The sequence below is a fragment of the Callospermophilus lateralis genome, chromosome 15, assembly GCF_048772815.1.
Source record: "Callospermophilus lateralis isolate mCalLat2 chromosome 15, mCalLat2.hap1, whole genome shotgun sequence".
Classification (NCBI taxonomy): Eukaryota; Metazoa; Chordata; class Mammalia; order Rodentia; family Sciuridae; genus Callospermophilus; species Callospermophilus lateralis.
This window is the reverse complement of record NC_135319.1, coordinates 60,967,832-60,982,483: the sequence shown is the minus strand read 5'-3', so window position 1 is coordinate 60,982,483 and position 14,652 is coordinate 60,967,832. Positions and strand designations below refer to the sequence as shown.

The following is a 14,652-nucleotide window of genomic DNA, read 5'->3' as shown; positions in this document are numbered from 1 at the left end:
AAGATGACCAAGAAGCCAGGCCTTGTCCCCAAGGATCTCACAATCTGTTGCAGTGATTGCAGAAACTGGGTCTTTTATTGAACATGCAGACTCACAGGGCCATCCTGGGGATTCAGATTCTGTAGCTGAGATAGGGATTAGCGTCACAGATAATTTCAATGTGGAAGGTATGGGGCATTTATGAGTCACTCTATGAAACAGTGGAACACACAGAAGAGCTCATGGAGATAAATAGAAGACGTGCTGGAGTCCAGCCACCTGAGCAGTGTGGAGTAAGGACTTTAGGGCATATGTAGGAGAGGCTTCCTGCAGGATTTCTTGGCATCCACCAGCCCTCCAGCTCTGTGGCTACTAATAATCCCCGAGAAACAGTCAACCAGCCCAGGGCTTCTTTCACTTTTTTCTATTTCCAGACACTTCCCTACACAGAGCCAAGCTCAAGCATCAACTCATGTGGAGAGATTTTCCTATCCATTTCAGTTGTTTTGTGTGACTCTATAGTTTCTCCAGGTTCTACAGCCTGTGAAGACCAGGGTGGGCACATTAGTAATGATAATGGAAATATCACTGTGTCTTACCTTCATGTGTTAATACCAGAGTTTGCTTCTCTGCAACATTTTACTCCCAAGATTTCTAGGAGTTCTTCAGGTGTTTCACATGTGCTTGTTCATGAATATTTTTTCTATTATCCTGCCTCCACTGCTGCTAGCTAAAGACCATAGTCCTCAAAGCCAATTAAGTTTCCCACCTCTACTGCTATGTTGTCCTTTTCTTCATTTTGAGGTCCTTGCTTGGACTTTACTAGAAACCATGCTGGCTTCCTAGCAGAAGTGGCAGGAACATCTTGTTCCTCCATTTCTAAGTTTCAGGGCCCCTTGTGACAACAGCCCATTTAGTTTCTGTTGAAGCTCATCTCCCCTCCAGGCTCAGAGCCCATGTCTGAGACAACATTACTGTGCTCTTACTCAACCAACAGGCTCTTGCTCAAATTGCGTCCCTCCTCCTTCAGCCCCAAACTCTCCTATGGCTTATGAACTCATCTTTTCAGTGAGGTCATCAGTAGAGAAATAGAGATTCCAGTTTGGAACCAAACAGGGATACAAGCCAAAGTCACTAAACCTGCTTCCTAGAAACATCTTGGTCTACCTGCCACACTCTAGAGAGGATTAGGGCTCAGAACTTAAGGTCTGGATGCCAAAAGACCATCATGTTTCAGATGTGTTCTTTGTGGAATACCTGGGAAATAATCCATCAATTATATATTATTTCTGTAGGGGAAGGTGTCTCAGATTCTAAGCAGTAAACTTAAAAATAAACTTTATTGAACCTGCATATTTATAAGTTGGGGATTTTGTTGGTTTTTAGAAGATATGATTCAGAGAACTACTTGGAGCCATTAAAATAATAAAAATAACTAGTATTAGATAGCAATGTTTACTAAACATGTTCACACTTACCTGCACTTCTGAATTCCAGAATAACTTTATGAGGATGGCAGTATTATCCTCAGTTTACAAATGACAGCAGACTTAGGAAAATGAATGGCTTATCCAAAGCTGCATGATCAGTAACTACTCAAGTTAGGTCCATACTTCCTGAAGCTTTTCACTTCCTGTGGTTGTCTAGCTTAATCCTGGATGGACTTGGAAAATGTATGGACTGGCTTTATTTCTTGCTCTCTGATAGTGTTTCTCTAACTTTATTTTTTGACAGTATGAAAATCAAGCTCTCATGTTTGGAAAATGGGGCACCTCTGGATTAGTGGGACGTCATAAGTTTTCTGATGTCACAGGAAAAATAAAACTCAAGAGGGAATTCTTTTTGCCTCCAAAAGGATGGGAATGGGAAGGAGAGTGGATAGTTGATCCTGAAAGAAGGTAAGTTTTTCATTCTCTGAGAAAAAAAAAAGGATGGCAGTGAAACCTTTCCTTAGAAATTGCTAAATGGGTTGTCTCCATCATTATTCTTCAGGACATTTATAAAATACCTGTTGAGCAGGAGTAAGTCCACAGAAATTCATAAAAAATTAAAAGATGTCATCCATGTCCCATAAGACAGACAAATATAAAAAGTACCTGAAAAATGACAGTTATCACGATTTATTATGTGTGAATGTGCCAAGCAGTGTGTTGAGCACCAACACCATTTTAGTCTTAACTACATCCTTACCAGATAGGTAGAGGCAAGAATTGTGAAGAGCCTGGGGTTTTACATTATTTGCACCAACTTGCCTGCCACAGTTTTATGGATACATGACTCCTCATTCACAGACAAAGAACCTTAATGCCCAAGCAATAGAAATAGCAGAGCATCAACTTTTGCTCTAGATCTCCATGCCCCAGTTCCCACAGGTTGATGTAAGAGGGCCTGATGACATTTGCACTTAATGGTAGATTGCATTGCAGAAGAGGAATCCTGAGCTTAGGGAATCCAAATCTTTTATAATGAACTGTGAACTTGCTGGCCCTTTGCTCTGGGGAGAGATACTATCTTTGCCTTCCAGGCTGTTCCCTATATAAATATCTTTGAAAAGGAAGTCCATAATAAAGGCAATCAGCTCAGCTGCACCTCAGTTGGTAAGATGTGCAGAAATGAAAGATGTTCATGGAGAGATTAAGTAACTTGTCCAAAGTCACAGAACCTGTAAGTGGTATAGCCAGGGTTGGAAGCTAAGACAAGCCAGGACATCCAAGTCAGCACTCAACCATTATGCTGGAACATCTGCAAGAAACAGTAGAAGGCAGACATTTAAGGGTGAATCGTAAGGTATATGAATGATGTCTCAAAACTGTTATTAAAAAGAAAAGAAAGAGTAGGGTCCTGGAGTCTGGAAGAAACTAAAGCCTGATTCTGGAATGTTGCCAATAGCATTAGAACCTGAGCTTGAGTTTGGAGGAAACAAAACTGTAAAGTTGTATTTTAAGGCACCCAACTGGAGTCTGACCTCTCTGGCACTTGTTTCTTGCCATTGCGGAGAGAGGGACGTGAGCAAGCCAGCCTGGTAAGAGCCAGTGCTTGCACATCAATGCTTTTGATCCAAGACAGATCAGCTTGCTTCAGGTGGATTTGGGGGGGGTTGGTGAGGAGAAGGAAAGTGGGATTTGAATGGCACAGAAAGAACAGTGGGAGGAATTGTGGTTGGAAAAATTAAAGGTCAAAGCATGTAAGGGCTAGATAGGATCCTAGAGGGAGCAGCCAGGGTTTTTATTCTCTTTCTCTGGGGCCATAAAAGTGAGGGAATGAGCCCACTTTATATAAATGGTTGGGATTATTTATTTTTTGATACCTCTCCAGTGCTTGATTCTAGAGGAGGATACAGAAGGAGAAGATTCAGAGATAGTAAAGAAAAAAGAACCCTCATTTGAGTTGGTTACCTGGCAGAAAGCTAGAATCAAATCTTTGTGTTTCTTCTGTGGGTTTTTAAAAATGCTTCCAAATCCAAGAGGAAAACTGGCAAGATAGAGTTATTATGGATTACTTCAGGGTCCAAATGGAGTTTGGAGTCTTTAATGACTTGGTTTGGCTGTCAACTTAGGAATCATGGAGAACATTGAAACTCCTCCCTTCAATTTGTGTTGCATAGATCAAGCAATCCATGAGTCCATATTTCCACTCTTGGCTTTATGACAGTCTCCACTCCATTTTTTAAAATAGGAGGGATTCAAAGAAATGATTCCCCATTCTTTGAACTGTTAGCCAAAAGTTTCACTGAGAAAAAGCTGAACAGCCCTGTATTTCTGAAACAGAAATGGAAGGCGCTGTCTGGGATCCCTGTGAGAAGCTGCCCACAACAGTTTTCCTTGTCCTCACCCTAATTACTAAGAAGGAGAAATCACACTCATCTGAGCTCTCTGCAATTTAGGTCTGGTTGTTTCAGCAGGCCCTTTCTCTAAGGAATTGCAAAATCTGATAGTTCAAATGGGAGTTGGGAGCAGAGAGCCCACAGGGTCAAGCGGGGAGGGAACTGGTACCATTCCAGGGTGTAGGTGCCTCCCCACCATTGGCAAAACTGGGATTGCGGGTTACCCTTTCTCCTTGATAACATGAGTGCTTGCCCGCCCGCAGCTTACTGACCGAGGCCGATGCTGGTCACACAGAGTTCACAGATGAAGTCTACCAGAATGAGAGCCGTTACCCGGGGGGCGAGTGGAAACCCGCAGAGGACACGTACACTGATGCGGTGAGCTGCCTGCTCTCCAGAGGAGTCCTCGTGTGTCATCTCTAAAGCACGAGCTGCTGGGAACCCACCACCCCAGGCTTGGGCTTCACCCTCTTTTTATACATCTTCTGTCCCCAAATAGTCTTCCCTTCACAATTTAACTGGCACTGCTGCCTGATCGTTACTTCTGCAGAAAAGAAATGGGACCTAGGTCACTAGATGTTGCCACGTGGCGATGTGTAGGTTGTACAGATTTTTAGGCTAAATATTCACCTATCATTTAATTAGTTTTTAAAGCCTTAACAACATGCTCGTGTCCTTTTAAACATTCAAACATTTTTAAAGAAAACCAAGATGAGTTCTTCTCCCTGACTCGTAGCTCCCCAAAGGTAACCATTGAAAGCCATTTTCTGTTCATAAGCAATTGTATAACTTCTTTTTTCCTCACCTGAATGAAATTGTGTTGTATACACAGTTCTACAACTTGATTTTTCACATAATAATATATCTTGGTCAGCTTTCGATATCAATACATATATATTATGAGCTTTAAAAAAAATGCCTCTAGGATATCTTATTATATTCACCTACTATACTTAATTTAGCTAAATCTCCTTCTCATAAGCCTGTAGGGTTTGGAAGTGGAGTGTTGTTTTGTTTTGTCTTGTTTTTAGAAACCATGTGACAGTGAATTGACAGGTGACAGGGGGGATTCATTGTATCATATTTGCATATGCACATAACATAATTTGATCAATCATTCCCCAGAACCTTCCCTTTCTTTCTTCCTTCCTAGATCCTCTTGCTTTAACTCTACTGATGTCCCTTCTATTATTGTTATTGCTTAATTGTTGCATTATAATTATATATATATATATATGAATACATACACACATACGTGGGATTCATTGTGGTCAGTTCAAACATGAACATAGCATAGTTTGGTAGATTTCTTTCCTCAGTACTCTGCATACCCTCCCTCCATTTCTATCCCTCTCCCTTCCTCTACTCTATTTTAATGAGATGCCCCCCACCCTTCTCTCCTTGTCTCTCTCTCTTCCTCTCTCTTACTTCCACATACATTTTTATTTACTTAAGAAGGTTTACCTCTAAGAAAGATCTTGGATTTGCTTGGTCAAAATATAAATTCGTGTAAGATTTTTATAAACATTGCTAAATTGCTTTTCAAAGAGGTTGCATAAACGTGTTCCCAGCAGCAGTGTGAGAAGACATTTGCCCAAACACTCACATCCCACTGTGTCAGCTTTGCCAGTATGTGAATAGAATGCACGGCTGTTGTTTCAGTTTCCAGTTTGTTAATTTAAAGTGAAGCTGAGTGTTTGCCCATGTTTATGGGTCACCTTTATTTTCTTTACTTATGAACTTTCTTTTTCATGACTCTCTTAGTTTCTATATAAACTTAAGTCAATATTTTATATAAACTTTGCTCAGTCTTACATGATCGTGAACCTCCGTAGCATTTTCCTGTACTTGAAAACAAGTGTCTTCAATGTCTGATCCATCCTCTGATGGGTTCTTTCCTGTAGAACCCCCCATAAAAATCAGTTGTGCCATTTCAGAGTTGAACCATGTGAAATTGCTATTCTTTATTTATTTTTATGTGGTGCTGAAGATTGAACCTAGTGCCTCACATGTGCTAGGTAAGTGCTCTACCACTGAGCTATAACCAGAGCCCTCAAACAACTAATTTTTATGTAGCAATTGTGCATTAATAAAGATTGGATATTTTTCTGAGTAAAATGAATCTCTAAGATAGCATCTATGTAAACATATGGATACACAGTGAAGTCTGAAAAAATGTACCTTTGTATCTTATTACCACTCTCTCTCTCTCTTTCTTTATTTTATTTATTTGAAGAATGGTGAAAAGGCAGCATCGCCCGCTGAGTTGACTTGTCCTCCAGGCTGGGAGTGGGAAGATGATGCATGGGTATATGACATAAATCGAGCAGTGGATGAGAAAGGTAACATTTTGCATCTATTTAGCTGAATGCAGGTTAACCAGAGTAAGGGTTTTTTGAAAGGAAAGTCCTTCTCCTGCTCATCTATGACAACCCCAGTATGTGTTGCTATCTGTGACTATTCAGATGCAGAATCTAAGGAATAAGCAAATATCTTAGCAGGTGTTGGGTGGGAGATGTTAAGAGTGAAAAATAGCAGGTGCTAGGAGGTCAACTAGTTAGGCTTTGAGATACCTGGGGATCCAGGATGAAAAGTTAGGAGAGAGCTGGATTTGGATTTTCTCTGTCCTAATCATATTTCATGATCTTCATGGGAACACAACACTCAGGGTCCCCAGATCAGAAAAGAGAACTGTAAAATGCCTTAAAAGTCATCATATTCAGAAATAGGGTAGATTATTGACATAGCTTCAATTAATAATAGCGTTTATCTTTTTCTATGAAGAGTAATTCTAAGTTGAATTATCAAGAGAGAAAATTTGTTTGTTTTTCTTATAAAAAGGCATACAGCATAGAAAGGACTGGCATTGATGTAGAAGATTTCAAGTAAAAATTGAAGTTCTTTATTGGTCGTGATGCTCACATCTGATCTTATAGTTACCATTGATTAAGTAACACTAGCATGCTAAACATGATCCTGGTATTTTGTACACATTACTTTGATTGTTTAAAAATAACCCTATATAAAGGTATATTTTACCTTTATGATGCAGAATCTGGGCCATAGACAGGTTTAGCAAGTTGCAGGAAACTTAATAAACAGCCAGCACATGGGAAGTCCTGGGATTGAACCCAGGGCATGGAACTACACAGTCCACACCCTCATTCTGTGCCCCTCTGCTCCTTGAGCTGTGCTTTATTCTTAGGTGCACTCAATTCTCACGAGTGACTGGAGCGTGCAATGGAGGAGAACCCCGTGGCCACCACGGAGGGTGCCAGGGAATGAGGCTGCTTCAGTTAGGCTAAGTTGCAGCATAGGAAAGCAGCACACCAGTCATGACGGCAGAAAGCACGTGGGGGCAGAGACAGTGGATGTTTCTGGAAGCTTACTTGGAGATCTGGTAAATGAATCTCTTTTGAGAAACTGAAAAAAAAAAAAAACAAAAACAAAAACAAAACCTCTGTTCCAGGCTGGGAGTATGGCATTACCATTCCTCCTGATAATAAGCCCAAATGCTGGGTTGCAGCAGAGAAAATGTATCACACTCATAGGCGGCGAAGGTTAATCCGAAAACGCAAGAAAGATTTAACACAAACCGCTTCAAGTACTGCTAAGGTAAGAGGAGCAATAGGGGCAGGAGATGGAATGTGGATAGGGGTAGGCGTTGCCTTCCACACAATCAAGTTTCAGTGGATGAGGCTCCTTCTAAGAACTATTTGCAAATCAAGGGTCTGAGGTGCTCCAGGGTTCTCCAAGTACACCTACCCCCGACAGCCACATCCTCATTGCCTGGGAATTTGCTATAACTTCTTCACCCCCCACCTACTTCTTTAGAAATCTCCGGGGGTGGACCCAGCAATCTGTATTTTGACAAGTCCTCCAAATGATTCTGTGGTAAGCTAAATGTTGAGAATAGCTATGGCAGTAGTGATAGACACTGAAATTATTCACAGAATAGCATAGTAGTGGCAATAGCTCAGAACTTGGAACAAGATGCAGAAAGATTCAAATCCTGACTGTCTTTCTCATCTGCAAAATGGGAATACTATCTATACCTATGTAATTGGGGCATTATAATGCTTCAAATGGAATAGTAATATCAGAACAATAATAAATGACATGTTTTATGTGCCTTCTACAATGCAAGGTACTGAATATACATCATCTACAATCTGTAAGCTCTGGATTTCACGCCCATTTTACAGATGATCTTCACAGAGATGAAATAGACTTCCTCTAGTCATGTGTCTAGTAAGTGTCAGAGTTGGTATTAAACAGGATTTTTTACACTGAAATGTCAGCGACCTGCAGGCAAAGACCCCGTCCATCTTTTTCTTAATTGCTTTTTCTGACTTTAACACAATCTCTGTCAGGTAGCAGGTGCTCGTATTTGTTGAATGAATAGAATAAAATATTGAAAAACGACATTATTTATGTATAAAATAGTGTTTAAGCTGAAAAATACTAAATAGTTGTTACAGATGTAGTATATTCTGACCTATCATTTAATTATGAGTTCAGCAAGACATTTATTGAAACCTTGAGGAGGGGGTCTGTCATTTTTCCCCTCTGTATATAAGATTGAGATAATAACGTTTTCCAAACTATAGCACAATAACACTTTCTAATGACCTGATGAAGTGAAACAATACAAAGCAATTTGAGAAAAAATCCACTTGCTTTACCCCATCCCAGGTCCCAGTGAGGAGCCCCTCCATGCATTTCTTGTTAGTTAGTTTGTTTTTGCAGTTCTGGGGATCAAACCCAGGGCCAGGCACATGCCAGGTATATGTCTGCCACTGAGCTACATCTGCAGACCAAGGTGCCCCTCCTATGGTATATCCACCACATGCCAACATTTCTTTGCACTTTAATTGTCTAGTTTTCTCTCTGTATTGTCACAGTCCATCAGCTCTGCAAGAGCAGAGTTCCTATTTTGTTCTTGGCTGTATTCCTGGCTTCTACCATATGCTTGACAGAGTGGATTTTTATTACTACATATTTTCCGATTGACAAAATAACCTGCTTTTTCAATATAAGGAATATAGTTACTATCCTCAAATGTTTTACCTCTGTTTTAGGCCATGGAAGAATTTGAAGACCGAGAAGGATGGGAATATGCTTCTTTAATTGGCTGGAAATTTCACTGGAAACAGCGTAGTTCAGATACTTTTCGCCGCAGACGCTGGAGGAGAAAAATGGCTCCTTCGGAAACACATGGTGCAGCGGCCATCTTTAAACTTGAAGGTGCCCTTGTAAGTAATCAGTAGCCAAAGCTTAAATAATATAGAAAATATATTAGTGTTGGGTGCAGCACCACCAATTCCGTGGAGGCACCTGTAACCCCAGAGCAATAAGACTACAGATAGGTTGAGGGAAAGTCACACATCCTAGGTGTCCAATAATTCTTCTAGAATGACTAGACTATTAACATGTAAAAGGTTCCAAGAAATACTACTGTAGACACACCTATTCCACCTAGCATTTTTCAAATATATCTGTTCCAGAACCGTTTTTTCAGGAAACATCTATTAACATCCAAGGCACAAGTTGCTTGGATCATCCCTTGGAAATTGCAACTGTCCACCCAACCAAGGTTAAATATACACATGTGAAGGAACAGAGGGATGGCTCACAAAATTTGAAAACAGTTCAGATAGAAGCACAATAATGATAATATGCAGGGATCTAAAAAGAAAAAAAAAGCAGGCAGGTGGAAAGAATGAATAAGATAATGACAATGGATGATCTAAAACAATATGGCGGCAAAAACCCATCTCCAAACATAGCTGGGTTTTTTATTTCTGTACTGTGACTCCACTATATTCTTCTGCTGTTTTCTCTACCTCCTTTCATCCTTTTATTTTCCTTCCATATTTCCCCCTGTTTTCCCTTGCTTTCAGCAGCAGGGTTTGGTAGACCTGAACTTGAGACAGAGGGGACTTGGACCTCCTGCTCTCTTGCACTCCAGCTAAGGGTTTGGGGAAGTCACTTGCTGTCCTGAATTGAATTCATCTTCAACAATGGGATGATTGAATGATGAACTCTCTTTTAAAAGCCATCAATCTGTTTGTGGTTCTTGCCTCTTGGTTGGTTGGTTTTTAGACCATGTTAACTGATTTTTCTGCCTCCTACTTCAGGGTGCAGACACCACGGAGGACGGAGATGACAAGAGCATGGAAAAGCATAAGCACAGTGCCACCGCGGTGTTTGGAGCAAACACTCCCATTGTTTCTTGTAATTTTGACAGTGAGTTTTAAGTGTGTCTTTGTGAATTCTGCTTTTAACTCAAAGAAACTTTTCTAATCACTAAATATGACAAAAATCTCTTTGTGAGAACATGACTTTCAATTTCATCCTGTGATGAAAAGGAGTTTTTTTTTTTTTAATATGGTTTTAAAAACTGTATCATATTTGGGGTGAAGGGTGGTCAACTTGCTGATTTTAACATGTCTGTCCATAGCTATTCATTCAATTTTGTACATACTCCAAATTATTATTTGATTAGGAAAAAAGTTTCAAAGTTTAAATATAGGTTAGTTTCAAAAGTACCTTCAGGAATTTCGGAATGAGGCAGACCTACTCTATAAAAATAATAGCAAATACATAGGCCTTAGCATGCACCAGGAACAGTACATACAGCAGCTCATTTAATTCTCATAACAACCCTTGAAGGTAGGTGCTGTCATTGACTCCATTTTGCAGATGAGGGAACTAATGTACAGGATGATCCAATAACTTGCTCAAGGTTTTGAGGCCTATAAGTGCTAGAGACAAGATTTAAACTCAAGCATTTGGGGTCCCAGAATTCAACATTCAATTACAGTGCTCCTCTCTCCCTCTCAAATTATGTGTTCTTGTGTGTGAGGGGGCTGTGTATGTGCATTAATATAATAATAAAGAGCAGGAGTATATGGATTTTGAAATGTCAAAGAAACTTTTGGCAGATAACCTTATTTCTGATCTGGTGCTCAATTAATACAGATAGCCCTATTTTTATAACGGCTGAAGACCCACTCTCGTTTTAAAAGTCTGTATTCTGACAAGGCGTAACCCCAATTCAGGCCTTGTACAACAGGAATAATGTTTTCCTAATTGACACCTGTGTTGGGCAAGCTGTACTATTTTTTAAAAATGGAATAGTTCCCCCCTTCTCCATGAAATATACTGTTCTGAGACACCCAATGGATGCCTGAAATTGCAGATAGTACTAAAACCTAAATTACACTACCTTTTTTCTTATACATATACACCTATGATAAAGTTTAATTTATAAATTAAGCAGAATAAAATTTTTATGACAGTAACATAATAATATAGGATAATTAACACAATGTATTACAATAAAATTGATATCACTACTCTTATTCTTTGGAGCCATTATTAAATATAATAAAAGGTACTTAACATAAGCAAGGCAATATTGATATCAGGACAGTCACTGATCATTGAGATAGATACTAACAAGTGGGCAATGTGTACAGGCTGGAAACAGTGGACAAAGGGATGATTCACAATCCAGTTGGGATGGAGCAGGATGATTCAAGATTTCATCACACTGCTTAGAATGGCATGCAATTTAAAACTTGTGAATTGTGTACTTCTGGAATTTTTCATTTAATATTTTCAGACAATGGTTTGACAGTAGGCTACTGAAACTGTGGAAAACAAAACCACAGATCAGGGAGACTACCATAAATTTTATTTTACCGAAAGCAGGACTACTTTCAGGGAAACACATCATCACTATTATGTGTGCTCTTTACTCTCGGAGGTTACATCCAAGTGACCTACTTCTTCAAAACATGTATCACCTCCAAAATATTCCAGAAAAAAAAAAAGCCAGAATACAGTGTTATAGTTCTTGTATGTAATCTCCATCTTGTTCTTTTCAGGAGTCTATGTCTACCATCTGCGCTGCTACATCTATCAAGCAAGAAACCTCATGGCTTTAGACAAGGATAGTTTTTCAGGTAAGGGAAAATAAACCAAAAAAACCATGCCCCACATAATTACACAGCCACTCCTTTTCATCGAGTGGATGTTTTCTGTCATTTCTAACAACAACAAAAAACCATTTTGTGTTGCAACTAGTTTGGTGTAGTGGAGGTAAACTGCTCACTCGTTAGATAAAGAATTCCTGAGTGCGGGAGACACACAGGAGATGCATGACCCTTTAATGCAAATAACACCTGATTAATTAAAAGCACCAAGAAGAGCAATTTCTGCTTTCTATTTTTACACCTGGGTGTGTTTTTATCCCTGGGTCCTTGGTTGATTGGTAAATTAAGATCCTTTATGTTATTTGTAGCTCCCTCTCAAGGTGACAAGAAGAGCACACATTTACCCATCTGCCTATGTAGCATCAGGATTTCAGCACTGTGGAGTCCCCTTTGACCTCCTCTGCTACCTGCTCCTTAGTCCAACACCATGAAATCATAAGGCTAGCTGGGCCAGGTGGCATATACCTGTAATCCTAGTGCCTCTCGGTGGGAGGATTACAAGTTTGGGAGGATCACAGCCTAGGCAAATTAGAGAGATCTTGTCTCCAAAATAAAAAAAATACAGGTCCTGGGGATATAGCTCAATGGTAGAGTACCCCTGGATCCAATCCTCCATATCAAAAAATAATAATAATGATAATATATAAGCTGGGTACGATGGTGCACACCTATAATAAGGGACTCGGGAGGCTGAGGCAGGAGGATCATGAGTTCAAAGCCAGCCTCAGCAATTTAGCAAGACCTTAAGTAACTCAGTGAGACCCTGTCTCTAGACAAAATATAAAAAAAGGGCTGGGGATGTAGCCCAGTGGTTAATTACCCCCTGGGTTCAGTCCCTGGTAATAATAATAACATATGAGGTTAAGCATCCTTCACACTGAAACCCTAGGTAATTGTGTTGCCTTTGACCTAGTTCTAAGAGGAAGGTTGTTGGGAGGGGAGGGGAGGTTGGAGACTTTCATGCCTGTAGATTTGTGCTCTTGGCTCTGGAACTGTGATTGTTCCCAGGGCCATCCTGGGCTATCAGGAAGCATTCTACTTTGGGACTTGAGGCCCAGCAGACCTTCCCTGTATCTGCTATGGAAACAGTATTTAAATCATTTTCCCTACACTCCAGTGCCCTCACATCAGTTCTGGACTGCATTCCAAGCAGAATATTAACTAAAATATGTTAAGGGATAAATTAGATATCCCTACACTGTTATACACAGCCCCAAAAATGGTTTGGAGGGACATTTTCAAATATTGACCACCAGGGGGCACTCCATCACTAAAAGTCAAAGTTCGAATTCTTGCAAAATTCTTGACCAAAGTTGCATAAAACTCTAAGCAGTTTGAGATGTGTAAGATCCACCATCAGGGCAAAAGCAAATAATTTCATTCATAGAATGATAGCTGCCTGCTATACTAAAAACAAAGCACCCTTTGGCATATATAAGGTTAAACATTATTTTTATTTATTTGTTTTATTCTTTGAGATGGGGTCTTGCTATGTTGCTCAGGCTGGCCCCGAACTCCTGGATTCAAACCATCTTCCCATTTTGGCCTCCCAAGTATCTAGGACTACAGGCACATGCAATTGTGCCCTGCACTTACACATTATTGCTCAAATAGGTGAGCCTCCAGCAACTATAAAATGGGTTGCTGTGATTATTTATCATGTATGAAGACACAGATTACTTTTTTGCACATAAGATTTCTTTCCCTGCATTTTCTAGTACATGGAAACAAAGCTTTCTACTACCATAAATTGTAAACACTATGCACATCTGAGTCTTTCTTTTTTACTATTACATTCTTGAGCCCTGGCACTCAATAAATATTTGCTGAATAAATGGATTAGCAGTGAGAGTAGAAGCAATGATGGAAACTGGCTTTTGTCAGTTGTGCCATCTATGATGAGCTCTCTCCTAAGCAGTTTACATTGTTTACTCCATATCATCCTTTGAACACTGTGAAGCAGTTACTACTTTTATTGTATGGAGGAGGGAACCAAAATTTAGGAAGGTGAAAAACTTTTCCCTGAGATCATATAGTGGGGTGGAAGGGTTTGAACCCAGGTGTGTCAGACTGCAGAACCTATGCTCTTAATCATGAGCGTGGAAGATTGTGTGTCCAATTAACCTTGGTGGAGACATACTCCAGAGAGGAAAAATCTTCAGCACACATCAGGACCTAACATCAACATGACGCCCACTTCTGCCGCACCCTGCTCCCCAGAAACTCTATCCCCACGTGGGCGGTGGGAGTTCCTGATGGTTGTATCCAGAGGAAAAGCGTGAGGTTGAAATGAATGATACTAGGGAGCTAGACTTTCACCATGGCCCACTTTTATTTCTATTTTAGATCCATATGCTCATGTTTCCTTCCTCCATCGAAGCAAAACCACCGAGATCATCCACTCAACCCTGAATCCCACATGGGACCAAACGATTATATTTGATGAGATTGAAATCTATGGGGAACCCCAAACAGTTCTGCAGGATCCACCCAAAGTTATCATAGAACTTTTCGACAATGACCAAGTGGTAGGTGATTTGGAATCTCTGAAGGACTTGGGGGATGAGGGGAATTTGAAGAGGTGTTTGTTTAGGAATTTGAGGTTTGTTTGTCTTTCCAGGGCAAAGATGAATTCTTAGGACGAAGCATTTGCTCTCCTCTGGTGAAACTAAACTCAGAAATGGATGTCACCCCTAAACTTCTCTGGCACCCAGTCATGAATGGAGAGAGGGCCTGTGGGGACGTCCTTGTGACTGCAGAGCTGATTCTGAGGGACAAGGTACACTGCTGCTTTCCCACCTGCGTTCTTTCAGCTGCTTAGAATACCTATGGATGATTCTAGGCACT

The 14,652-nt window shown here is 40.3% G+C and overlaps 1 protein-coding gene across 2 annotated transcripts in view; it reads left to right on the top strand.

The window, feature by feature from the left end:
• The window catches only part of Myof (myoferlin), a 156,330-nt gene that overhangs the window by 96,114 nt on the left and 45,564 nt on the right, over nt 1–14,652 (top strand). For both annotated transcript variants that reach the window (XM_076835349.1, XM_076835348.1), the window contains 9 exons: nt 1,714–1,877; nt 4,066–4,180; nt 6,039–6,144; nt 7,272–7,417; nt 8,884–9,057; nt 9,943–10,051; nt 11,698–11,775; nt 14,152–14,333; nt 14,426–14,584. In XM_076835349.1, coding sequence (XP_076691464.1) covers nt 1,714–1,877; nt 4,066–4,180; nt 6,039–6,144; nt 7,272–7,417; nt 8,884–9,057; nt 9,943–10,051; nt 11,698–11,775; nt 14,152–14,333; nt 14,426–14,584 — 1,233 coding nt within the window. The remainder of the gene's footprint in view (nt 1–1,713; nt 1,878–4,065; nt 4,181–6,038; nt 6,145–7,271; nt 7,418–8,883; nt 9,058–9,942; nt 10,052–11,697; nt 11,776–14,151; nt 14,334–14,425; nt 14,585–14,652) is intronic.